A 25,968-nucleotide genomic window follows, 5' to 3' on the forward strand; every position below is an offset into this window, starting at 1 on the left:
AACTTATTCAGTGTAATAAATAAATGTCCCTAAAATACCAAATTGGTCAATTCCTTTTCCTGATCTCCTGTCGATTTGGACATTCTGAAACTATCATCTCAGACTCACTGATGACAAGTTGGTGACAAGGACTCATGATCAGTGGGAAGTGATTCTGATTTCAATCTTGAACTGTGATCTCCACAAGGAAGCACTGAACGGTCTCCTTGTTTAAGGAAGGATGTAAATGCGTTGGAAGCAGTTCAGAGAAGGTTTACCAGACCAATACCTGGAATGGGTGGGTTGGACAGACACGAAGAGTAAGAGGTGACTTGATTGAAACAAATAAGATCCTGAGGGGTCTTGACAGGATGGATGTGGAGAGAATGTTTCCTCTTGTGGGAGAATCTAGAACTTGGGGTTCATGGTTTAAAAATAAGAGGTTACCCATTTAAGACAGAAATGAGAAATTTTTCTATTACAGGGTTGTCTGGAGGATCAGAATCCCCTCCAACTGGGAAACGTATGAAATTAAAAATCCAGACCCACAGACCCGTTTTGACTTCATTTTGAAGATATGAAATACAAAATTTTTATTTGGAACAATATAACTTCATAAAATATTTGAAAGAACATTATAAAAGACATTTCAAAATGGCCATCACAAAAAATGCAATCATATTCCACTTTTCCACACAGGTCATGAGGTGTTTCAATAGAATCAATATTACAGACATTTCAATATGGTCATTACAGAGAGTCAGACAGTGCAAAGCTATTCACGTTATCGCCATACATCATGTTAACACTCTGAGGTGCTTCAATACAATTATGATATATTTAGTATTCACTGTATACTTTCCATCTGAGTCGTACAGCCCGAGTCTATACAGTTCCCAGCCCCTCGGTGCACTGTAGCTGAAAGGTCTTAGACAGCGACCTTTCCCCATTGTGCCTTTGTGGCGGCTGCCCCCAAACTCTAATACATCCCTCAGCACTTAGACCTCAGTGCCTCATTGTGGGGGTGGGGTGCGGCTGCCTCGGTGGGCTGCCCTGGCGTGTCGGGAGAGATCCTCTGCATGACGTTGGGGGTGGGGAGAGGGCTGGCCCCTGCAGGGCAGCGGTGGCGATGAGGGGGGGAACCTCCACAGCGCAGAGGGTTATACGTTCATATGTAACAATCATCCATTCTGGGCTGATTTTCCCCTCCCTGACACAGGCTCAGTGCTGGGGAAACTCAGTCAGTGCTGGACAGTCCTGTTCCCCACAAGGTTTTCTTCTCCATCCTGATGCTCAGGTGCTGTTGTCACATGGCCCCGTCCTTCACCTGGACAGCTCACCCCTGTGAAAGGGACATCCTTAGATGCTTCATTTCGATTATTCGAGTGTCGATTCCTAGGACAGAAAAACCAGCAGAGTTCAGGTGACATTAAAAGAATCCAACACTTTGGACAAGTGTGTAAAGGAGCCGTTCAGGAGCACAGATCAACAAAATTACACTCAACGTCCTGGGTACCAATAGCAGCTGGAAAATGGGTCACAGGAGCTGCATGGTGATGGAGCACAGACTGTAGAGGAGAGCAGGCTCACAGGGGAGGCAATGGGCAAGAACTGGACACTCCACAGGAGCTGTGCTGACTGAGGAACCAGACAAATAGAAAAATGCCAGCTCACCTCAATATTGGAGATGAAGAAGAATTGATGAGGATCTCGGTTAACACTGAGCTGAAGATAATGGGGATCAGATCAGACACGAGGAGGTTGGGAATCTCCGGACTCTCCAGACTGATCCTGAAGGATTGAGAGGAGCCACAGAAGAACAGGATATTCCTTGATGTGCTCAAGCCCAATCCAGCAGTGACCAAACAGGTTAACAAACACAGAAATATCGTGATGGAGAGTCAGAGGACAGGGTTAGAGTGTCTGTAATAATTTCCCCTCCCCGCCGGTGGGTGGGCGAGAGGTGGGCAGGGAGATAGGGATGTTGAAGGAGACAAGGAAATCCAAGATGGCTGTCCCAGTGATGGAAACCACAGATGGCCGGGTCACAGGGTGCTGAGATTGAGCAAGAACTTGCATTTATATAGCATCCTTATTGTCCAAAGGTGCCTAACAGGGGAAAGCGTGAGCCACATAAGGAGATATTAGGACAGGTGACCAAAGTCTTGATCAAAAGGTGGTAGGTTTTCAAGAGTGCCTGAAAAAGAGAGGTTTAGGGAGGGAATTCCAGAGCTTAGGGCCCAGGCAGCTGACATCACGGCCGCCAATGATGGAGTGATGGAAATCAGGGGATGGTCAAGAGGCCAGAGAGATGAGCACAGGCATCTCAAAGGCTGTCGGCACAGGAGGAGTTAAAAGGGGTAGGGAGGGGCTGAGGCCATCGGGGAGTTTGAACAGGGGGATGAATGTAGGTGAGTGAGCAGAGGGTGTGGGGGTGAACAGGACTTGGGAGTAAGTTAGGATGTGGGGCAGCAGAGTTTTCGATGAGCTGAAGCTGACAGAGGGGGATGGAGTCAGTGACTGGGGAACAGAGCAAGGATCAGAGGGTGGGGAAAAATCAGAGGAGAGGCGACAAGGGGATTTTGGATGTCGGCTGGTGAGTTCTTTGGTACAGAGATTCGGCGAGTGTCTATTAACTTTGTGATAGAGGGAGCCGCACATTCCTGCTAGAGGGAGCCGCACAGTTCAGCAGCTAGAGGATGATTACAAGCTGGAAGTGACTGGATAATGCAGCATTGAAACATCCCACACAGCTCAAAGTGTATCACTGTACACAACATTTCCGCAACACTAAATGTAATAAATCTAAATTGGAATTAACAATGGGAGCCGTGGAACATTCTAAAACTCACCGTCTTTGCCACTTTCGGATGACAAAACCAATAACTGCAGCAAGAAAAACGAGAATTCCAATTCCCAATCCCACTCTTGCTCCAGTCGAGAGCCCAGAATCTATGGACAGATTGAAGACATTAACAGACTGGGACACACTAACAAAACTAACAGCAGAGACCTTCAGCACCTAGTGTTTCACAACCAACCCCAGTACAAACAGATCTCTGGTTAATTCTAGTCCTGGAGGTTAGATACCAATAATCACATACACACCGTTCCGTCCCACAGCTCCGTTCACGCACACACTGTCCCACAGTGTAATGGATACACGCTTTCCAATCGAGATAACTGGACACTGACCTGCAGCTACCTGTCTCTGCAGCATGTTCAAATGTAAGAGCTGAAAACACATGCAGTAGTTTAGAAACAGATTTACCTGGTACAGACGTGGTCGGTACAGGTGTTTGAGGTCGCTCTAAAGAAAACATCATGTGTTTAGTATTGTGTGTGAAACAAACTGCAGAAAGGTTCAAAGACTCTATCGGGCTTTAGGGAAACACATCCAGGGAGGAACGAGACTCGGATCAAACTGACCGGGAAGGATCAGTAACAGGGTCGGCAGAGTGAAAAATCCAACAGGATTGCATTAACTGTGGGGGGTAGAATGGAAGTTTTCCAGAGTTACCCTGAACAGGATCATTCCTAGCAGCCTACATCCCCCTGTGGAGAGAATCCTCCCAGGATCCTGGGTCTACTGGGATACACTTTCAAGGTAAGTGCACAGGGTCTTGTAAAGGCTGCCTGAGAGATGTGATGGGCCCCACCTTCTGCACCCCAACATCTGGAGACAGACAGAGCTCTTTGCTGGAGAGTGAGTGCAGCTTGATAGCTCCATTAACTCCTTCCATCACCCAGTTTGACAGCTCTGTCCTTCAGGGCTCCATCTGCTTGGTCATTGACGGTATTTCTGACCCACCCTTGGTGATGGACAGTGAAGTCCCCACTCAATACATTCTGTGTCCTTGCCACCCTTACAGTTTCCTCCAAGATGTATTCAACATGGAGGAGTACTGATTCATCAGCTGAGGGAGGGCAGTAGGTGATAATCAGCAGGAGGTTTCCAGGTCCATGTTTGACCAGAAGCTGTGAGATTTCATGGGGTTCAGAGTCAATGTTGAGAATTCCCGGGACCACTCCCTCCGGACTGTATACTGCACCTCTGGTGGGTCTGCCCTGCCAGTGGGACAGAACATACCCAGTGATGGTGACAGAGGAGACAGGGATTCAGGGTTAATTCTGTATGACTCTGCCAGACAGCTCTCCCAACTTGGACACCAGTCCCCAGATGTTGGTGAGGGGACTTTGCAATGTCGACTGGCCTGGGTTTGTCTGTGTTGTTTCCTGATCCGTTGCCTAGGGTGAAGCCAGTGATGATGCTGTTTTATTCTATTCTTTCTTTCCAATGGTTTGATATCAATTCATTTTTAACTGCCCTCTGACGTCCGAGGCCAGCTTAACAACCAGGTTACTGTGGGACTGGTTAAGGACAGCAGGTTTCCTTCCCTCAAGGGACATTCGTGAACCAGTTGGGGTTTTACAACAATCCAACAGCTTCAGGGTCACTTTTATTACAACTAACTCTATATTTCCAGATTTTTATTTAATAAACAATTTAAATTCTGGAAGTGCCATGCTGGGATTTGAACTCTCATCCTCTGGATTGTAAGTCCAGGCCTCTATATTACTAGTCTAGTAACATAACCACTGAACTACCAAACCCACACAGAGATTAAATACAGAATACCTGAAGCAGAAACCTCTCACCTGTCACAGAAAGATGGATGATATCAGTTTGCTTCCATTTATAATCCACAGATATCCACTTGTAAATGTCACATATATACTGGTTCTGGTCTGACTCCCTGAGGTCAGATATCAGAACTGGCCAGTTGCCTCGTCCCAGTTGATCTTTGAACAGGTTTGTTCTGTTTCTGAATCGTGGATCTTGTTCTGTCAAATCCTCGTTCCCAGCGATGAACTTGTGTAAAATTTTACCCTTGGCTGTCTCCCAGACTACCAGTAAATCAGAGACTGGGACATTCACTTTGTAGGTACAGGGCAGCACAACCTGCTCCCCAAGGAACCCAGAAACTGGGACAGGCGAGTCACCTGGAAAAGATTGAAAGTATTTATCAACAGATATAACCTCCCTGATGGTACAATACATCCCAAGTTTCACTTGTTTACAATGTGATGCTCAATTTACAAGAAACACTGATCAGTAACTCACTGCTTTCATTTCTGTGGGAAGGTTAAAGCTCAGGAATTAAAGTTCTTCAACTAAAACCAGCTTGTGCTGGGGATTTGTAAGCACAGAGCAGCTGGACAGCACTTTGAATCACATGCTTATCATTTGTACACATGCTGGGGGAACACATCAGGATATTGCTCACCTCCCCTTGGGAGAAAAATCACAGACTGTGGGTGCACAATGTGAGATGGAGCTCAGGAACAGAAAACTGACCCTGAAACGTAAAGACAGGAACGGGTGGGGAGGGGGTACCTGAGCATGTGGAAGTGGTTTTGGACAGATTGGGGAACAGTGACGGACGAGTTCACCATGTAGGGGGTGAGGCAGAACCTGATTGTCTGAAAGGGGCTGAGGCAATATGGATCCTTACCTCCATCCATCACTAACATGTCAGACCTTGGTCCTCCCCTCAATATTGGTGGACTCTGCCCACTCCCAGGAATCAAAGCCCAATTCCCCAGTCCTGAAGTCCCTACTCCAAAACAATTCCCAGTTCTATTTGATCCCAGGAATGTCCCAGACTCCTGATCCCAGTGCTCAGGACCCCATCCCAAGCCCACTTGATACCAGTCACCCATCCCAGTGTCACTGAGTGTTGTTCAGTGTCCCACTGTTCACATCACAGGGGTTAATCTAAAGACATTAACTACCTTCCTTTCAGTTCTCAGGATCATGATGTGTGATGTGAACCTACTGCGTCCACTCCCTCAATGGCTCCACTTGCAGTACACACAGCTCCTTAAAGCAAGATGAATTCGTGTTTCCCCCTCCGTTTGATCACTGCTGAAATGTTCCTGCAGTTACAGCACTTACCTGAAACAGCAGCAACAACATTGAGCAGCAGCAACAGGAGTAGTTTCTGTAAGTTGTGTGCCTGCAACAAGAAAACACAGTTACCCGCTTTACAACAGATTCACTTCCTGATCTGGTTGATGATAGGACTGGGCCGGGATAGGCGCATGCGCGCGTTTATGCCCCGCCCCCCGGGTGAAGATTAACTGGTGCTGCGCGTGCGACTGAGAGCTGGAGAAAGGGGCCAGGCCGCGGAGAGGAGCATGCGCACTGAGGCTGAGTCCAAGTTCAACAGATTGCTATTTGACAGGGCCCTCAGCTGTGTCCGGCCCATCTCCTGCGCATCCGCCTTCACCTCCCTCCCAGAAACATGATAGGGTCCCCCTTGTCCTCACTTATCACCCCACCAGCCTCCACATTCAAAGGGTCATCCTCCGCCACTTCCGCCAACTCCAGCATGATGCCACCACCAAACACATCTTCCCTTCAGCCCCTCCTGCCGGCATTCCGTAGGGATCGTTCCCTCTGGGACACCCTGGTCCACTCCTCCATCACCCCCTACTCCTCAACCCCCTCCTATGGCACCTCCCCATGCCCACGCAAAAGATGCAACACCTGCCCCTTCACTTCCTCTCTCCTCACCGTCCAAGGGCCCAAACACTCCTTTCAAGTGAAGCAACATTTCCCCCAACTTAGTCTGCTGCATTCGTTGCTCCCAATGTGGTCTCCTCTACATTGGAGAAACCAAACGTAAACTGGGCGACCGCTTTGCAGAACACCTGCGGTCTGTCCGCAAGAATGACCCAAACCTCCATGTCGCTTGCCATTTTGACACTCCACCCTGCTCTCTTGCCCACATGTCTGTCCTTGGCTTGCTGCATTGTTCCAGTGAAGCCCAACGCAAACTGGAGGAACAACACCTCATCTTCCGACTAGGCACTTCACAGCCTTCCGGACTGAATATTGAATTCAACAAGTTTAGGTCTTGAACTCCCTCCTCCATCCCCACCCCCTTTCTGTTTCTTCCCCCTTCCTTTTGTTTTTTCCAATAATTTATTTAGATTTTTCTTTTCCCACCTATTTCCATTATTTTTAAAGCTATACCTTTTATGCCCTGTTATTCTAATTCCACCCCATCCCTACTAGAGCTGTACCTTGTGTGTCCTGCCATCCATTGTTAATTAGCACATTCGTTTCGATAATATTGCCACCTTCAACACCTCTTTGATCTTTTGTCTGTGACATCTTTTGATTATCTGCTCCTATCACTACTTGCTTGTCCCTACGACCACACCACCCCCCACCTTAAACCAGCTTATATTTCACCCCTCTCCTATTTTTACTTAGTTCTGTGAAGGGTCATGAGGACTCGAAACGTCAACTTTGTTCCTCTCCGCCGATGCTGCCAGACCTGCTGAGTTTTTCGTGGTATTTCTGTTTTTGTTCTGGATTTCCAGCATCTGCAGTTTTTTGATTTTAATTCAACAGGTTTCTCCCTCCCGATTCCAGTTCAATTTTTTAATCTGTTCCCCGGATCAGTTCAGTTTCTTTTTCCCGTCTCAGTTTCCGGTCCCGTCAACCCCCACCCCGCCCATTCCCGTCCTACCACCCCCCCCACCCCCCAACCCCAACCCCATTCCCAGTCCGGTCCTCCCCCCCATTCCCAGTCCCGTCCATCATTCCCGGCTCCGTCCCCTCCCCCTCCCCGAATCATTCCTCCTCCTCCCACCCCTCCCCTAATCATTCCCTCTCCCCCCTCCCCTTCTTCCTCCCCACCCCCCTTCTCCCCAATCATTCCCCCACTCTCCCCCTCCCCACCTTCTCCCCAATCATTCCCCCCACCCTCCCCTTCTTCCTCCCTGCCCCCCTTCTCCCCAACCTCCCCCTCTTCCCAATCATTCTCCCCAGCCTCCCCCTCCCCACCTTCTTCCTCCCCCTCCCCTTCTTTCTCCCCGCCCCCTTTCATCCCAATCATTCCCCTCCCTCCCCCCTTCCTCCTAACTCCCTCCCCCTCCTCTCTTCCCCCCTCCCCTTCCCCCACCTCTCTCCCCCTCCCCTCTTCCCCCCTTCCTCCTTCCTCCTTCCCTCACTCCCCTTCCTCCCCCTCACCTCACTTCCCCCTCCCCCTCACTCTCCCTCCCCTCACTTCCCCATTTCCCCTCCGATTCCCCCTCTCCCCTCCCCATTCCCCCCTCCCCTCCCCAGCATTCCCCCCTATTCCCCCCACCATTCCCCATTCCCCCTCATTCCCCCATATCCTCTCATTTCCCCCCCATTCCCCCCATCCCTCATTCCCCCCTCCCCCTCATTCTCCCCCCATTCCTCATTCCCCCCTTCCCCCCCTTACCCCTCCCCCATTCCCTCCCCTCCCCCCACCTCTCCCCCCCCTCCCCTCCCCCCCCCCATCTCCATTGGTCTCAGAGCCGCCCCTCCCTCTGCAGGGTGTGACCAGCAGCAACCGCCCTCCAATTAAACACAAGGCCATTGAAATAGAGCGGGGATTTTTTAATTAATTTGCGGACCAGGAAATCTACGGGACTGGTGGAACACTGATATTGACCTGGGTGTAAATTACTCAGTTCTGTTGAAGGGTCATGAGGACTCGAAACGTCAACTCTTTTCTTCTCCACCGAACCTGCTGAGTTTTTCCAGGTAATTCTGTTTTTGTTTTGGATTTCCAGCATCCGCAGTTTTTTTGTTTTTTTATCTCAATATTACTCTCCACCGCTTTCAACCAGCGTTACTCACAATCCCGTCAATTTCCCAATAGGAGGGTTGGGTTAAAATTGTACCAAGACTTTCCACACAGAATTCCAGAGACACCAATGCTAGGAATCCTCAGTTCTGTATCTGAGGGACAGGAAGTTGAGACTCAGAAAACAGATATAACAATTCCAAATAGTTTCAGGGCCAGTTACAGGTAACAGTGACCCACACCACTCACTCTCAGAATCGTTCAATGGTGAAATATCACACAGCATTTCAAACCTTCCAATGTTACTTCCGATCTATCCAGCATGATCAAATGTAAGAGCTGAAAACACATGCAGCAGTTTAAAAACAGATTTACCTGGTACGGGTGTGTATGAGCTCGCTCGGATCAAACTGATCGGGAACGATCAGTAACAGGGTCAAGAGTGAAAAATCCAACAGGATTGCATTAACTGTTGGTTTGGAGGGGGGGGGGGGGGGGGGGGGGGGGGGGGTGTAGAATGGAAGTCTTCCAAAGTAACCCTGAGCAGGATCATTCCTAGCAGCCTATATCCCACTGTGGAGAGAATCCACACAGGATTCACATTTCTGAGAGTGAGTGCAGATCGATAGCTCCAATAACTCCTTCCATCACCCAGTTTGACAGCTCTGTCCTTCAGGGATCAGCCAGTTTGGTCAGTGGTGGTATTACTTAATGAAAGACATTGAAGACCCCACTCAGTACATTGTGTCTTCGTTACCCTCACTGCTTCCTCCAAGTTGCATTCAATATGCAGGAGTACTGATTCATCAGCTGGGGGGGGGGGGGGGGCAGCTTGATAACACTTAACTCCTTCCATCTGTGAGTATGACGATAACACCCAGCTCTCCCAACATGGAGACTAGTCCCCAGATGTTAGGGAGGTGATATTGCAGTGTCCACTGGGCTGGGTGGGTCTTTGTTGTTTCCTGCTTCAATACTTGGGTCACAACCAGTGATCTGTTCAATTTTAGTTTCTTACTTTGTCTCATGATTGGATACAAATTGATTGATGTAGCTGAGCAAGTCAGACGACGGTTAAAAGTCTCCCAGGTTACTGTGAGACTGGAGTCACAGAGACCAGACTGGGTATGGACAGCAGGTTTCCTTCCCTAAAGGGACATTCGTGAACCAGTTGGGGTTTTACAACAATCCAACAGCTTCAGGGACCAACTTTATATTTCCAGATTTTTATTTAATAAACAGAATTTAAATTCTGAATGTGCCATGGAGGGATTTGAACTCTCATCCTCTGGGTTATTAGTCCAGGCCTCTGTATTTCTAGGCTAGTAACAGAACCACTGCAGTACCGAACCCATACAATCAGAGATTAAATACAGAATACCTAAAATAGAAACCTCTCACCTCTTGCAGAGAGATGAACGAGATCAGTTTGCTCCCAATAATAGCTCACACTCGTGCTCCTGTAAATGTGACACTGATGCTGGTTCTGGTCAGACTTCCTGAGGTCAGAGATCAGAACCAACCAGTTGCCCTGTTCCAGTTGATCTTTGAACTGTTTTGTTCTGTTTCTGAACCGTGGGTCTTGTCCTGTCAAATCGTCATTCCCAGCGATGAGCTTGTGGAAAAATTCATGCTGAACATCTCAAATTGCCAGTAAATCTGAGACTGGGACACTCCCTTTGTAGGTACAGGGCAGCACAAGCTGCTCCCAAAGGAACCCAGAAACTGGCACAGGTGAGTCACCAGGGAAAGATTGAAAGTATTTATCCACAGATATAATCTCCCTGCTGGTACATTACATCCCTGTGTGAGTCGGTAGGCTTGTAATGAATATTGGTGGACAGTCTATCGCCAGAAATTGAGACAGAGGTCAAGGAAGGGAAGGGAAGCAGCACCGAAGTAGTCATTGATCTACTGGAGAAGGAGTTGTGGGAGGGGGCTGACTGCTTCGTGCTCTCGTCTGAACCTGGAAAAATGTATTAATTTTGCTTCCAATTTCCACCCCTCTATCATTTTCACATGGTTCATCTCTGACACTTCCCTTCCCCTTCCTTGACCTCTCTGTCGCAATTTCTGGTGATAGACTGTCCACCAATATTCATTACAAGCCCACCGGCTCCCACAGCTACCTTGACCACAGCTCCTCGCACCCCGTTTCCTGTAAGGACTCCATCCCATTCTCTCAGTTCCTTCGCCTCCGTCGCATCTGTTCTGATGATGCCGCTTTCCAAAACAGTTCCTCTGACGTGTCTTCCTTCTTCCTTGACCGAGGTTTACCACCCACAGTGGTTGACAGGACCCTCAATCGTGCCCGGCCCATCTCCCGTGCATCCGCCCTCACACCTTCCTCCCCCTCCCAGAACCATGATAGGGTCCCCCTTGTCCTCACTTATCACCCCACCAGCCTCCGCATTCAAAGGGTCATCCTCCGCCATTTCCGCCAACTCCAGCATGATGCCACCACCAAACACATCTTCCCTTCACCCCTCCCCACTGGCGGCATTCCCCAGGGATCGTTCCCTCCGGGACACCCTGGTCCACTCCTCCATCACCCCCTACACCTCAACCCCACTCCCACGGCCCCTTCACATGGAACCGCAGAAGGTGCAACACCTGCCCCTTTACTTCGCCCCCCCTCCTCGCCGTCCAAAGGCCCAAACACTCCTTTCAAGTGAAGCAGCATTCCCCACCCTCACTAGGGCTATCTGTACCTCGCTTATCCTGCTTTCCACCCTTAATGTCACCTATTATCACATTCCTTAGATAATATCACCACCTTCAACACCTCTTTGTCCTTTTGTCTGTGACATCTTTTGGTTATCTCCACCTATCACTGACCCTCTATCCAGCTCTACCTGTCCCACCCCCCTTAAACCAGCTTATATTTCACCTCTTTTCTATTTCTCCTTACTTCTGTTGAAGAATCGTTCGGACTTGAAACGTTCCCTGTTTTCCTCTCCACAGACGCTGTCAGACCTGCTGAGTTTTTCCAGGTATTTTTATTTTTGGTTCGGAATTCCAGCCTCCGCAAGTTTTTTTTTGCTTTTATCCCGCCCGATCCAAGTTCCATTTTTTTAATGTTTTCCACGGATCAGTTCAGTTTCCTTTTTCCCCACATTTCACCCGCATCTAAACCCCCCCGCCCCCATCCCGGCTCTGAGGCCCTGCCGGTACCTGCAGCCTCCTTTCCATCCATTCCCCCGGGGGAGGGGGGAATCCGCTCAGAGCCGGGGGACAGGGGGCTACACCAAATCGGCCGCCACGCCGGCCCTGCGGGCTGACAAAATGGCGGGCACCACGTGCTTCTGGACTCTCCGCACCCCCCCCCATCTTACGACCTCCGACCCCCCTCTCTTCGCTCCAACCAATCCCATGCCGGCGCTGGGATCACGCGAGGCTCTGACGCGCGACGGGAGTTGCTGGCCCCTGTGAAATGCGTGCGGGCGACCCCGTGCCGGCCTCTTCCTCCCTGGGCCCGAACAAGAGGCGACCGGCTTCACGGTGAGGGGGAGAGAGAGAGAGAGAGAGAGAGATGGGGATGGGGATGGGGATGGATATATACATACACCGGAGAGGGGGAGGGAGAGAATAGGAGGCAGCACAGTGGAGGGGAGGAGAGAGAGATAAGGGCACATTAACACTCGGGATATAGAGAGAAAACTGGGTAGGGGGTCAGCGTAGTGAGGGATAGATTTATACAGGCACTGGGGTTGACCCAGGGGAGGGAGAGAGGACAGGAGGCAGCATGGTGAAGGGGGAGAGATAAGGGCGTGTTTGCACTGGGGGTAGAAAGAAAATAGGAGGCAGAGAGCAGCATGCTGAGGGGTAGGGGCATATACTGGGGGGAGAGAGAGAGAGAGAGAACAGGCAACACATGGTGAGGGGAAAGATTAGGGATATACACATAGGGTGTTAAACCAGGAGGATGCGGAGTATATGCTGGAGGATACGTAGGGAGAACAGACAGCACAGTAAGAGGGAGAGAGGTGTAGGGGGTATACACACTGGGGGATACTGAAGGAGGGCGAGAGAGAGGAATAACACACAGTGAGATGGAGATTGTATACACAACCGATAGAGAGAATGGACAGCACGGTGAGGGGTGGGAGGTAGTGGGTATACACGCTTTGGGATAGGGAGAGAGAGAACAGCGCACAGTGAGATAGGTTTATAGACACGGAGATTCAACAACATGGGGGTGGGGTAGAGGGAGGGTGGCGAACAGACTGCATGACTGGGAGGTGGGGGGAGAATAAACCAGGGAGATAGGGGATAGAGAGAGAACAGGCAGCACAGTGAGAGAGTGGGGCACATGGGAATGGAGAAAGAGGGCAAGAGGCAGCACAGGGAGGGTGACACACACTGGGGGGGGGGGGGGTAGAGAGCGAGGGGAGGGAGAGAACAGGAGACAGCTTGGTGAAAGGGATACCAGTACACAGACAGAGTCTGGGATTGGAGTGGAGGTGGTTCTCTGGGGAGATAGAACAAGAGACAGCGCAATGAGAGGGAGAGGCACACAGAAGGGGTAAACCGCTGGTGGGGGGTAGGGAGGGTGATTGTACTTCTCTTTGGACTGACACACGGTCTGGGATTAGAGAGGGAGAGAGAAGTAGAGACAGCATGATGAAGGGGAAGGGGAGAAATATACACTAGGGGATGAATTGGGGAGAGAGAGAATAAAGAAACAGAACACAGCACGATGATGGGGAGAGGAACACACAAGGGATTGACCTGGGGTTAGAGGATAAAGTGGGAGAACAGGAGGCAGCACAGTCAGAGAGTGTGGGGTTGAGAGGTTAGACATGGTGAGAAGGAGAGAGGAAAACTGGGGAAAAGGTTGGGGTAGTACGAGAGGCCTGATTGGGTTTGGGGGTTTTGACCAACATTCTCCTTTCCCACCCTCCTCACTCTGCCCTGCAACAGGTCCAGAAACTGCAGGATCCTTAGTGGGAGGCAGGATGCTGTCAAGATCTGGATAGGCAAGCCCCTGGGGTAGGAGGAGCAAGTGGCATAGCTCCAAGGTATCAAGAGATGGGGATTGGTAGACAACTGGGGTCTAAAGAGGTCAAGGGTTTTGTAGGGAACAGGTGTACAGAGGGGTGGGGATATATAGATCTGTTGAGGCTACAAGGATTGTACAAACTGAGAGACAGTGAAGGACTGTCTAGTCCAAACAGGCGCTCCCATGTAATTCAGTTTTATTTATCCTTATGACATGTGAGTCATTGGCAGGAACAGCATTTGCTACCCCTCTCTAGTTACCCCTTGTGTAAAATGATTTTATTCCAGCCTAACCCTAGTTCTTAGTCCTGCAGGCTATGGCAAATCAGGCACTTATCCAAGCAATTTTTTTAAATGTGGGGTGGATTTCTGTTTTTACAACTATTTTGGGCAGTGTTCCAGATCCCTTCCACACATGCTCTGGTTGAAAAAAATTCTTCCTCAACTCTCCCTTAATGCTCCCACCTATTCTTTAAATCTGTTCCCCCTGGTTATATGGTGGAATTCTAGAAAATTCCTCTAGCTGGTGGAAGGTCGGACTGAGGGATCACTTGCTGTACCAGCCATTGTGAGAGTTTCGCAGCCAGAAACCTTTCCAGCGGTCATTTGAATGAATTCACAGTGTGAGACAATAACTTGATCCAGAGAGCCACCGTTCTCTGGGGGTGGCGGAGGGGAGGTGGAACAGTAGTTTATTGGGTCACTCAGGCTATGCTTCTCTTAAAGCGTGGCGACGCAATGCTCTTTCACCGTCTTGATAATTTAAGCTGCTTTGTGGCTCGAATATCAACCCAGAATATGTGGGTCGCGAGAGATGCAGGGTGGGGTGCATGTAGCGTGAGGAAGAACTTTACACAACAGGCAGTAATGACCTGGAACTGTCTGCCCATGAGGAGACTTCCAAAGGAAATTGGATGGGCACTTGAGGGGAGTAAACTTACAGGGCTGCGGGTGTAGAATGGGGCTGTAGGACTGACTGGATTCTCTGCCGTGTTAACTGGACAACTGAGGCTTGACCAGGAGCAGAATGCACCTCTGCTTGGATCAGAGACGGAGAGGGATATGGCCCTCCCTGCAAGAGACCTGTTGAATGGACATGTGATGTGATTGAATCTGACTTTTGCCAGCATGTTGCAGTTCACTCACTTTGTGCTTCATTTTTCCCCTCAGATGCCTGGTGTAACAGTTAAGGACGTGAATCAGCAGGAGTTTGTCAAAGCTTTGGGAGCTTTCCTCAAGAAGTAAGTATTGAATGCTTCCAGTGGGTGGGGGTCGGGGGGATTGGTGGGTGGGTTGAATGCTTTCAAAATGACTTGTACAAGCTTCCTGAGCAGTTGTTCACTCTCTTTATTTATAAATTTTCATTATTTTAGCCCCAGTAAAGATGCCAAGATTCGTTGTGACTCAGTCCCTACACTGATGAGTTTTAGTGATAAATTTCAGTTCAGCTCATCCAGAACTCCGACTGTATCCAAATTCGCATCGGGTTCTATTGACCTGTGTTGGCTCCTGGTCCAATAACGCCTGAAATGTTAAGATTGTAAGACAAGAGGAGCAGGGGGAGACAATTCGGCCCCTCGAGCCTGCTCCGTTATTCGATTAAATTGTGACTGATCCGTTTGTGGCCTTAGCTCCGCTTGCCTCCTTTGTCGATCAAAAATATATCTCTAACTCGGCTTTGATTATATTCGATGACTCTGCCTCCACTGCTTTCTGGGGAAGAGAATTCCGAAGATTAACACCCCTTTTTCTCTTTCCATTTAAACTATATTCTGCTTTCCTTTTCTTATTAAATTGGACACCTTCACATTTTCCCACACTATACTCCATTTGCCAAATTTTTGCCCGCTCGCTTCACCAGTCTGATGTCCCTTTGCAGACTCTTTGTATCCCTTTTAAGATGTTCCTTTAATAGCCTAGATTTTAATTGCTCCTCTGTTATAGCTGTGCGTTCGGTTGCCTGGGCCCTAAGCCCTGCAGTCCCCCTCGTTAAATCTCCCTTCATTCCAGGTATTTACTCTCCTTTTTTTTTTTTGGATCTTGCTTTCATACCTTAAGCAACCTGGGTGGTGGATGATCTGCTCCAGAGCTCTTGCTGTTTTGAAACTGTTCCTTGGGTTTTTGCGTTGAAGGTTCGTGTTTATAAAGCTTGGACGAAGTATGTTGAGCGAGCAATGCCCCTCGGTGCCTACTACAGGAGATTGTGTTATTTGTACGTGTGTCTCTCTCCTCTCTCTCTCTTCCCCCCCCCCCCACACACACACACACACACACACACACACACACACACACTCCCTGTATGGGTTCATAGAGATTTTCACACTGGTCTGTGTTTACAGGTCTGGCAAGCTAAAGGTGCCTGATTGGGTCGACACAGTGAAGCTGGGCAAACACAAAGAACTGGCACCTTATGACGAGAATTGGTTCTACACCCGAGCTGGTGAGTGCAAGTCATGCAATTCTCTCCTGCCCCCCTCGCTACTCTTTCATGTTTCTGCACGCCTCTAGAGTCATCTGTGAAGTCTGAGAGTCGTGTGTAAAGTCTGAAGAGCTTCAGTTTCCACAGTCTGTCCATGCACAGCTTGTGTGCGGGGTGGGGGGGTCAGTCATTCTCCGATTGCTCTGCAACTTTTCAGAAGGCCTGTTGTTGCAGAGACCCAGACCTGGGCATCTTTAAAAAGAAAGACTTGTTACATTTATATAGTGCCTTTTCACATTCACTGGATGTCTTGATGTGCTTTACAACCAATGGAGTCCTCTTTTTGAAGTGTGGTCACTGTTGTAATGTAGGAAATGCGGCAGCCAGTTAGCTCAGAGAAAGCTCCCACAAACAACAATCTTATAATGACCCAGATGATTTTTATTTTGTGTGTGATGTTGAGAGAGATGTTAATATCGGACACGATACTGAAGGAAATAGTGTGATGGGATCTTTTGCATACACCCGAGCAGGCAGGAGGGGCCTCAGTTTAACATCTCATCCGAGATAACGGCACCTCCGACAATGCAGCACTCCCTCACGACTGCACTGGGATGTCGGCCTTGACTTTTGCGCTCAAGTTTTGGAGTGGGATTGGAACACCTGACCCTGACACTACTTGAGTCAAAAAGCAAAATATTGCAGACTCTGGAAACTTGAAACAAAAAAACCCAAAAACCCAGAAAATGTTGGAAGTTCTCAGCAGGTCATGCAGCATCTGTAAAAGAGAGGGAGAGACAGAGTGTTGTTTTTTTTGGGTTGTTTTGCGAGTTCCAATGAAAGGTCAGCAACCTGAAAATGTTAACTCTTTTCTCTCTGCATTGGAGCTGGTGCTGGCCTTTTCAGGTGGAAGTAAAGACCCTCTTGGCTGTTTTCTTGTCCTGGCCAACATTCCTCCCTCAACCAGACCCATTAAGAGATGAACCAATCGTGCTTTTGTTTTTCTCTCTAGCGGGATTTTGCTTTGTGTAGTGGACAAAACTCTTGCCTTTGTTTATACAAGTGATCTCGCTGTGGAGTTTTTCAGGGCACCTTGAGAATGTGAAGCGCACGGTCTTTTTCCCCCCCCTCAATTATAAATTATATTATTTGAGGGGCTCCTGGCCTCTGAAAGCTGCGGAGAGACGTCTCTAGCTGAAAAAGGCAGCTTTGACCGAAGCGTTCTGAGTAAGGCACTCGAAAGGGTTCTTCCCCAGCCAATGTTCAGATCTTTCAAATGGTTTCAAAGATTCAGCTGCCTGCTTGGCCTGGTGTAGTTTCGGCAGGTGAGTGGGAGTCAAGTTCTGTCTTTTGGGAAGAGACCTCCACTCTTCTTAACGATGATGAGTCTGTCAGCTTTTTGGGGAATTTTCTCTGCTCCCATTAACAGGCTTGAAATTTCCAATCTCTGGTGCCTTCTGCCCTCCTCCCCTCTGTACACTTCACACGTGTACAGGCCACTTTCCTTCAGAGATTCCCATTGCATCCTCCCAGCAGTTCCCTGCACAGGCCCTGGGTGTCTCCAGCAAAGAGGGAGCCATCATCTCAATAGCTGGTCTCTTTGTGCGCAGTTGAGTTTAATGGTTCACATTTGCATGGCAATGAGAGGTTGTAGAAGCACCAAAGGAAGCCATTCGGCCCATTGTGCCCGTGCCAGCTCTTTTGAAAGAGCTATTCAATTAGTCTCCCTCCCCCAAGCCTTGCAAATCTTTTCGAGAGCATTCTTCCGACTTCCACCTGAAAGTTGTTATTGAGTCTGTTTCCATCGCCCCGTCACAAGAACCGGAAGTAGGCCATTCGGCGTAGGATCTGTGCCAGTCAGTGGGATCTGATTCTGCCTTTAACCCCACTTTCCTGCATAACCCTTGACTCCCTTGTCAATCAAAAATCTGTCTAGTGCAGCCTTGGATAAATTCAATTACTCGGTCTCCACTTCTCTCTGGGGAAAGAAGAGGTCCATGGGCTTAACGGCCTTCTGACTGGGGTGCGGGGGAGATTCTCCTCGTCTTTAAGTGGGAGACTCCTCATATTTAGATTGTATCCCTTAAGGAGACCACAACTATACAATACCCCTGATGTGGTCTCACTATGGCCCCGTACAGTTGTAACAGCACTTCCCTGCTTGTCTGCTCTCGGGTAGAAAATTCCAGATCTGTGTTTGCACAAGTTTGCATCTCCCACCCCTCCGTTTCTTTTAACAATTACAGTCCGTGTCCCTCTGGTTGCCAACCTCCTGCCACTGAAAATACTTTTTCCTTATTTGCTGTATTGAAACCTTTCATCATTTTGAATGTCTCTATTAAATCCCCTCCTTTACCACCTCTGCCGTAAGGAAAACAATCCTAAGATGGGAAAGAAAAGTTTGTAGAACGCGCATTGCATTCTCGTTATGCGACAGCGCATCACATCCAAGAGATTACGTTGCCATGTCTCACCACAGCGAGAGTATTGCCGTCAAATGTGCTGCCGAGGCTGTGAATTGAAAATGCAGTTGATCTGTTTTGGTGCTTATTGAGCGGGGGTGGACCAGGGGTCTCCCAACACCACATTCGGTGCTCCCTCAGTGTTGCCCTGGAGTTCTTAGTGTGCTCACTCTTGAGGCTGGGAGCCACCTAATGTAAAGGGGACACAGTGGTGTGAGGTAATGTCACTGGGCTGGTAAACCAGAAGCTCAGGTTGATGTCTTGGCGATGTGGGTTCAAATCCTACCATGGCAGCTGGTGACATTTTAAATTCAGTGAATCAATATAGAAGTGAAAAATCGCCTTGGTAATGGTGACCGTGAAACTATCGTCATTTGTAGTTTAAAAACCCATCTGGCTCACAGCTTTCCTTATCCTGCGCGTGACTCCAGACCCATAGCAATGTGGTTGACGCTTTACTGCCCCTCTGAAATGGCTGAGCAAGCCACTCAGCTCAAGGGCAATTAGGGATAGACAGCAAATGCTAGCCTTACCAGTGGCACCCACATCCCATGGGAAGATGTAGAACAAATTGAAGCAAATGTGGGGTGGGGGGGGGGTGATGTGGGAAAAAATCTCAGCCTCATTATATTCCCCTGCTTGCTCCAGCTTCCACAGTGCGTCACCTGTACCTGCGGGGTGGTGTTGGAGTTGGCGCCATGACCAAGATTTACGGCGGACGCCAGCGGAATGGTGTGAAGCCCAGTCACTTCAGCCGTGGCTCCAAGTCTGTGGCCAGGAAGGTGCTGCAGGCTCTTGAAGGGCTGAAGATGGTCGAGAAGGATCCCAACGGGTAAGGGAGCATTGATAAATGTGGGCACCTTTGTGTTGCTTCTGCCTTTCTGTAGGGTAGTAGATTTGAGAGAGCACCTTGCTCCCCCTGATGCTGTTAAGCACTGGGACCCACTGAGCTACTGCTGGAGTATATTACATAGAGACAGGGTACTCGAAACAGTTGGTCTGTGCCAGTGTTTACTCTCTCGACCAGCCTTCTCCTCTTACCCCCTTTTTTTTTAATTATTATAATGTGTGCCACGTAAAACCAATTATCCGGTCCTGCCGATTTATCAAAGAGAAAGTATTGTTGAGAAAAGACATTTTGCGGAAGCTTTTCGTTCTTGCACTCATCAGGAGAATCGCAAGAATACCAATGTCGAGGGAAGCAACAACTTCATACTGTACGCGAATAGGGTGCTGATTGGTTGGCAAGTGGATTCAGGCAGAGGCATTGCCATGGGGAATGCACCAGTTAATGACGACTGACGGTTAACTGTGAAGCATTGTTTGAAATTTAAACCAGGCAGCTTGTCTCTGGTCAAGGCATTGCCCTGAGGAATGAATCAGTGAATGGCTGTCACTTTTTGTTTATCTGAAACAGGCACGATATGTGTACATGTTCTTTTTACCTGCAAAGAGGGCCCTGTATATTAATATATGTAGCTTCCAGTGCACGCAAATGCACCACACTGTGATCCTGACCATCTTAAATTGGTTGTTGGTGTAATTTTTAGCACACTGAGGATTATTTAACAAAATGTCCAATTGCGGAATCACATCTAATGTTGGACACTGTTTTGAGTTTCGCAAGCACGGGCTGGTTAGATACAGTTTGCACCTTGCCTGTTGTGAATGTTGGAAGGGACATGCTGTTTGATATGATCTGCCAGTGTTTGGGCCTACATACCCAGCAGCACGCTGGCACTGAAATTCATATACTACGTTCCTCATTTGTGTGATAGGCAGAATTTCTTTTTGGTTTGACGGCAACATCCTGTTAATGGTGAATACCACTCATGTTGCTACAGCATAGTAGCAGCATTAAACGGCTAGCTTCACCTGTTGCTCAAATTTTTGAGGTACCTTGCCCTTCCAGGGTAATCTGAGGTAGACTGGGCGCTTTTCAGGGTTGAAAGTGATGGCTTCAGGCCTGTTTATGAATTAGCGCAATATACAGTGAGAAATTATCTGATCAGGGTAGGCATTGTACCGCAGGATGACTTTGATGCCCCTATTTCAGCCTCAAGCTTGCACACTGAGCAAATGGCTTGAGCCCTATTTACAAGGTTGCTGATGAGGCCAATCTTACAGCATGTAAGCAGGAACTGTAAGAATCCCAATGTGTGTATTGAGGCTGTCTGATCAGGTGGTGAGCAGCAGGTTTACATGATATGAGTTTGGACCTGTCATTAAGAATGCGTACGTTTTATTGATATAGTCACGCTTCTTAATGATGACTATTCCCCACCCTTTGTCCTGTTTACTGATATGTATGTCCAGGTTGGTGTTAGGACCTCGCAATGCTGCAAGACATTCGCATTGCTTGTGAAAATCAGACAGGCCGTTCAGAACCCTGCAATGTGTGGGTGCTAGATCAGCTAGGCGTGCTTTCAGCATCTTGGGATAGTTGGGAGTAGAGGGGTTTGAACTCGGCAAGCACCTCTTCCCGTTTGATTTATGATGAAGGCGAACCAAAATTGAAACCACGCGCAAGAACAAACTCCACAACATGATGGGACAGCCTTGCTCTAAAGTAAGCCAAAAAACAAACCCTTGCCGGACTTGTGTAAGAGCGGTGAGCTGCCACCTGATACATATGGTTCACCCTCACGGTTCACTGTGTCCACGTACATATGGGCCGCCCAAGACGCAAAAAACCGATGGTCCTTTACGCCCTATCTCATCCACGACTGGTTCTGCACAGCATGAATTGTCCAAAAGATTGGGCGAATTGTTACAACCAGATTGAGCAAGTTTTCCAGATGCATGGTGAAGGTCTCCTTCACATTTGTGAAGACCGTACAAGACTTGCATATCGATAGCAATGCTGTTTCCATGCGCTCCTTTGACATTGCTAACCTGTTCACCAATGTTCCACTTAAGGAGGCCACAGATGTTTGTGCTGCAGCACTATATCATGGCGATCTAGACCCACCACCATTGCGTGTATCAGTATTCATTGAACTTACGAACTCGGCAACTCGCGCAGTTGAGTTCAGCTTTATTGACACCATGTGTGCCCAAATGATGTTGACATGGGATCTCTCATAGGCCCAGCTCTCGCAAACATCTTTGTTGGGTTCCATGAGAAACGTGGCTTTGATGGAATGACACCTGATCTCCTACCACTTGCATATTTCCGATATGTGGGTGATACGTTTGCTGTATTTAAATCCGCAGCTGCATGTAATAATTTCCTTGCGTGTTTTACTGGGTCCCATCCTGTGCTCAAGTTCACCTTTGGAATGGAGCCGTCAAATAAACTCCCTTTCCTTGACATACTAGTTGAGAAATCTGCCATGGGGTTCTCTACCATGGTCTACTGCAAGCCTGCCTTCACTGGTGTTGGGATTTTTACAGTTCCGCACTCCATTTAAGATTGGCCTTATTAGCAACCTCGTAAATAGGACCCAAGCCATTTATTCACTATGCAAGCTTGATGCTGAAATAGGGCACATCGAAGACATCCTGTGGGGGAATGGCTACCCCGATCAGATCGTTTTGCGCTGTACATTGTGCAAACTTATGAATGGGCCTAAAGTCATCACTTTCGACCTTAAAGTGCCCAGTCTATCACGGATTACCCTGGAAGGGCAAGGTATCTCAAAAATTTTGAGCAACAGGTGAAGCTAGCCGTCTCATGCTTCTACTCTGCAGTAGCAATACGAGTAGTATTCTCCACTAACAGGATGCTGCCATCAAGGCAAAAAGGCACTCTGCTTATCTCGCAAATGAGTAATATGTTATATGAATTTCAGTGCCAGTGGTGATGCTAGGTATGTAGGCTGTATGTCCCAAAGACTGGCGGATTGTATCAAGCAGCATGTCCCTTCCAACAGCCGTAACGGGCAGGGTACAGACTGTACCCAACCAGCCCGTGCTTGCGAAACTTAAAAAACAGTGTCCAACATTAGATGTGATTCCGCGATTGGACAACGTTTGCCAAATAATCCTCCGTGTGCTAAGAATTAAACTGACAACTAATATAAGACTTGTCAGTCAGGCTTGCAGTGTGGTGCATTCGCGTGTACTGGAAGCTACATATATTAATACATGGGATCCTGTTCTTTGCAGACAGAAAGAACATGTACACACACGGCACCTGTTTCAGCTAAACAAAATTTGATTGCCCTGAGGAATGAACTAGTGAATGGCTGTGCCTTGACCGATCAGTCAAGCTGCCTGGTTTAACTTTCAAACGGCTTGGCAGTTAACTGTCAGGTCACCATTAACTGGTGCATTCTCCATGGCAACGCCTCTACCTTTCAGCACTCTCTTCTCATACAATATAAAGTTGTTGCTTCCCTTGACATTGGTATTCTAGCGATGGTCCTGATGAGTGAAAGACAAAAAGCTTCAACAAAATGTCTTTCTGAGCAACATTGAAGAATTTTCTCCATGTTTACCCTATCCAACCCTTTTGTAATCTTACAAGTTCTTAGCTGGGTCACCGCTCAGCCTGACCTTTTCTCAGGGAAAGAACCCCAATCTGTTACAATATTTCCTGTATGGTCCCTTCTGGTATCATCCTTAAATCCTTTTTGTCCCTTCTGTCATACATCTATATCCTTGTAATATGGAGACTGGAGTGCTGCATAGGACTGTACCCAATATGGTCTGAGGTGTGTAGAGAAGTTTAACACAGCCTCCTTGCTTTTCAATTCTATCCCTCTAGAAGTGAAACCCTAGTGTTCTCTTTCATTTTTTAATGAACTTCATTGATTTATGTGTTTGTATCCCTAATCCTTTAGCTCATCTGATCTGGTCAAAGGTACCTCCCCAGTGCAATTGGGTAGCCCCCTTGTGGGTCACGGGCTGGAAGAGCTTGGAGATATGGGGGAATTTTTTTTAAAAGTGAGGAATCGGAGGATGGGTTTTTTTTATTTAAAAAATCCACAAGCCTGGAAACCTGAAGCTTGACCTTGGCTTACAGCTGGCGTCATTCCTGCAGCCAAGATTCACATCGTGTGCCGTTTCCATTCGAAACACGCCCTCAGGGAAAAAAACCTGAAGGTTTCTACTTCCGAGCCCATGTTGCTCGTTATACACCAGGATTGAACAATAGGCTGTCATTGGAATGGCGGGGGTGTCTCCGTGAGATGGGTGTCATACCGCACTATTTCAGTGAGCTCAACTACTTTGTAAACTCGTCAAATTGAAGCTGGATTTTTTTTTATGCGTGGGTGCCATTGCACAGCTTGCAATTCTGCCTGGCATTTCTTGTGAAATCCTCCTCTTGACCATCGCCAGTGTTTGTCTTGTGGAGACTCTAGAACAGGCTTGTCCAACCTTTTTGCCCGGTGGAGTGGGGAGAGACTTTTCTCAATCTTGCAAATTGGAGCAAATTTCAGAAAGATAAGGTTTGGCACAGCAACAACCTCCATTTGGGGGGCGAAAAAAGCTGAGGCTTTAAGGAAAGAAAGAATTGATGAACAAAAGCACAGCAATAAATTTTTAATTTTAAAAAAGGAGTGGTTAATAAAAATGAGGTAATTAATAAAAATGACCGGAGTATGAGAGGGTCAGAGTGTGTGTGTCCGACTCACTTGCAGTCTCGGTATTCGATCACTCACCCTCGCCCACTGAGTGGGTGCATGTGTATGTGTTGGAGTTTGGTGGTGAGTGTGAGAGAAACCTGAACCTGGTCGCAAGGCAGACTTGCACTCTATCACACGCAGCACGGCACACCCCCGCCCCCCCCAAACACACACACAGTCTCTTGCACCCGCCTCACCCTCACCCGACATACTCTCCCATTTACCCCCCCCCAGCCACCCCTCCCTTCAGACGCGCACTCTCATTCATTCTCCTCCCCCATACACATACACCCTCTCCCACAAACTCACCACATCACAGTCTTCCGCGGGCCCGAAGTGACTTACCCCCCCTCCCTACCCCCAGGCCGCCAAAACTTCACCCTCCACGACCCAACGTGCCTGGCTCCCCCAGGCTCTGGCACCGACGTACCTCAGCTTCGCTGGCCCGACAGCCCTCGTTTGGCAGTACTGGTGTTCGCTGCTCCCCCCGACCAGAGACCGTTTCGCTCCCTCGTTTGTTGCTGATGTGGAAACAAGCAGTCTCTGGAGGAGCAGCTCCATGCAGGATCTTCCATTGAAACTCACCTGGTAGACTGGAATTTTTAAAACTGGCCCGGGGGTGGGGAGGATCGCATAGGCGGGTTTCATGGGCCACGTCTGGACTGTGGGCCGTATGTTGGACAAGCCTGCTCTAGATTTCTCTGCTCTTACAGCAGTTTGGAATCCAACTGCATAGAATGTGGCTTTCAGCTTGGGTGCCTGCGACGTGTTAACCAATTTCTGCAAAAGAGTTTCTGTAAATCTTTGTTATCTCAGGTTGCTTTACGGGTGGGAAAAATTGGGGGGTCTAGAATTTGAAGTGAGCAAACACCCACTTCGAGCTCGAGCGGCGTAACTTAAGGTGACAATAAGTAAAATGGTGACTTTTTAACACTTTAATTTCTTTGCTACAGTGGCCGCAGACTGACTGCACAAGGGCAGAGAGACCTGGACCGAATTGCTGGTCAGGTGAGTAAGTCATTGCAGATTTCAGTTCCTGTAAACAGTTCATGAAACTTGGACGAGAGGTGATGGGAATGTTAATTAATGGTGCATTGTTAAAGCCATAACGTTTTACATTGATTTTTTTTAAACCTTGAGCATTGAACTGAAATATTTTCCTGCACTAAAATTATCAGGCTAAGAACACAAATTGCACCTTTACCTTAAAGCCAAGAAAATATATATTCTAACATCACCTTCGAAACCCGCCTCAAAAGCACAAGGGTAGCAGGTGTGTGGGAATACCGCCACCTCCAAGCTCCCCTCCAAGCCGCGCACCATCCTGGCTTGGGAATCTGTCAGCCGTTCCTTCATTGCCTCTGGGTCAAAATCCTGGAACTCCCTCCCTAACAGCACTGTGGGTGTACCTACACCACACGGCGTGCAGCGGTTCAAGAAGGTGGCTCACTATCACCTTCTTGAGGGCAATAAATGCTGGCCAAGCCAATCATGCCCACACCCTGTGAAATTTTTTTTTTAAAGCAGACATATGCAGAAGTTGGAAAGTTGAAGTGTGTGTTTCTGACCAATTTGCTGGAGCAGACTGGAAAATTCTGTTCTTTTTCCTTTTGCAGGTTGCGGCAGCGAGTAAGAAACATTGAATGCGTGCGTCATATCCTGGAGAACAATAAAAGCCTTCAGTTCTAATTGCATCTTTTGGGTGTGTTTATTCCAATCTTCAGCCAGTTGTTTGGGTCGATAGGGGCTTCTAGTCCTCTCCTTTGTGAATCGTTGCTCAGTCACTTTCTACAATGTAACTGAGAGTACATATGTCCAGTCCAAGTACAACTTGCTTTCAACAAATCCATGCTGATTTTCGTTTATTTGCCCATGGTTTTCTGCATGTCGGTTTTTTAGTT

At 48.2% G+C, this 25,968-nt stretch overlaps 2 protein-coding genes and 1 long non-coding RNA gene across 4 annotated transcripts; 1 reads left to right on the top strand and 2 right to left on the bottom strand.

Annotated features, from left to right (window-relative positions):
* Positions 1 to 546: 546 nt before the first annotated feature.
* LOC121271025 lies at positions 547 to 11,922 on the bottom strand. Of its 2 annotated transcripts, XM_041176709.1 has the most exons (6): positions 11,524 to 11,922; positions 5,939 to 5,999; positions 4,639 to 4,983; positions 3,251 to 3,289; positions 2,832 to 2,931; positions 547 to 1,374 (listed from the first exon to the last, which is right to left on the bottom strand). In XM_041176709.1, the coding sequence occupies exons 1-6, from the start codon at positions 11,680 to 11,682 to the stop codon at positions 1,221 to 1,223; spliced, it is 858 nt and encodes a 285-aa protein (XP_041032643.1). In that variant the 5' UTR covers positions 11,683 to 11,922; the 3' UTR covers positions 547 to 1,220. The 2 variants fall into 2 exon arrangements, with proteins under 2 accessions (XP_041032643.1, XP_041032644.1); XM_041176710.1 differs by lacking the exon at positions 3,251 to 3,289.
* LOC121271027 lies at positions 8,402 to 10,543 on the bottom strand. The gene is made up of 2 exons (XR_005941656.1): positions 10,014 to 10,543; positions 8,402 to 8,767 (listed from the first exon to the last, which is right to left on the bottom strand). It is a non-coding gene; the product is annotated as an uncharacterized LOC121271027 (long non-coding RNA).
* Positions 11,923 to 12,022: 100 nt separating the features above from the next.
* rps19 (ribosomal protein S19) lies at positions 12,023 to 25,756 on the top strand. Its single transcript, XM_041176711.1, has 6 exons — positions 12,023 to 12,113; positions 14,784 to 14,854; positions 15,953 to 16,053; positions 19,143 to 19,326; positions 25,021 to 25,075; positions 25,684 to 25,756. Exons 2-6 carry the CDS (start codon positions 14,784 to 14,786, stop codon positions 25,708 to 25,710), a joined length of 438 nt encoding a protein of 145 aa, XP_041032645.1. The 5' UTR covers positions 12,023 to 12,113; the 3' UTR covers positions 25,711 to 25,756.
* Positions 25,757 to 25,968: the final 212 nt, after the last annotated feature.

The sequence above is a fragment of the Carcharodon carcharias genome, chromosome 29 (genome assembly GCF_017639515.1).
Source record: "Carcharodon carcharias isolate sCarCar2 chromosome 29, sCarCar2.pri, whole genome shotgun sequence".
NCBI classification, from domain to species: Eukaryota; Metazoa; Chordata; class Chondrichthyes; order Lamniformes; family Lamnidae; genus Carcharodon; species Carcharodon carcharias.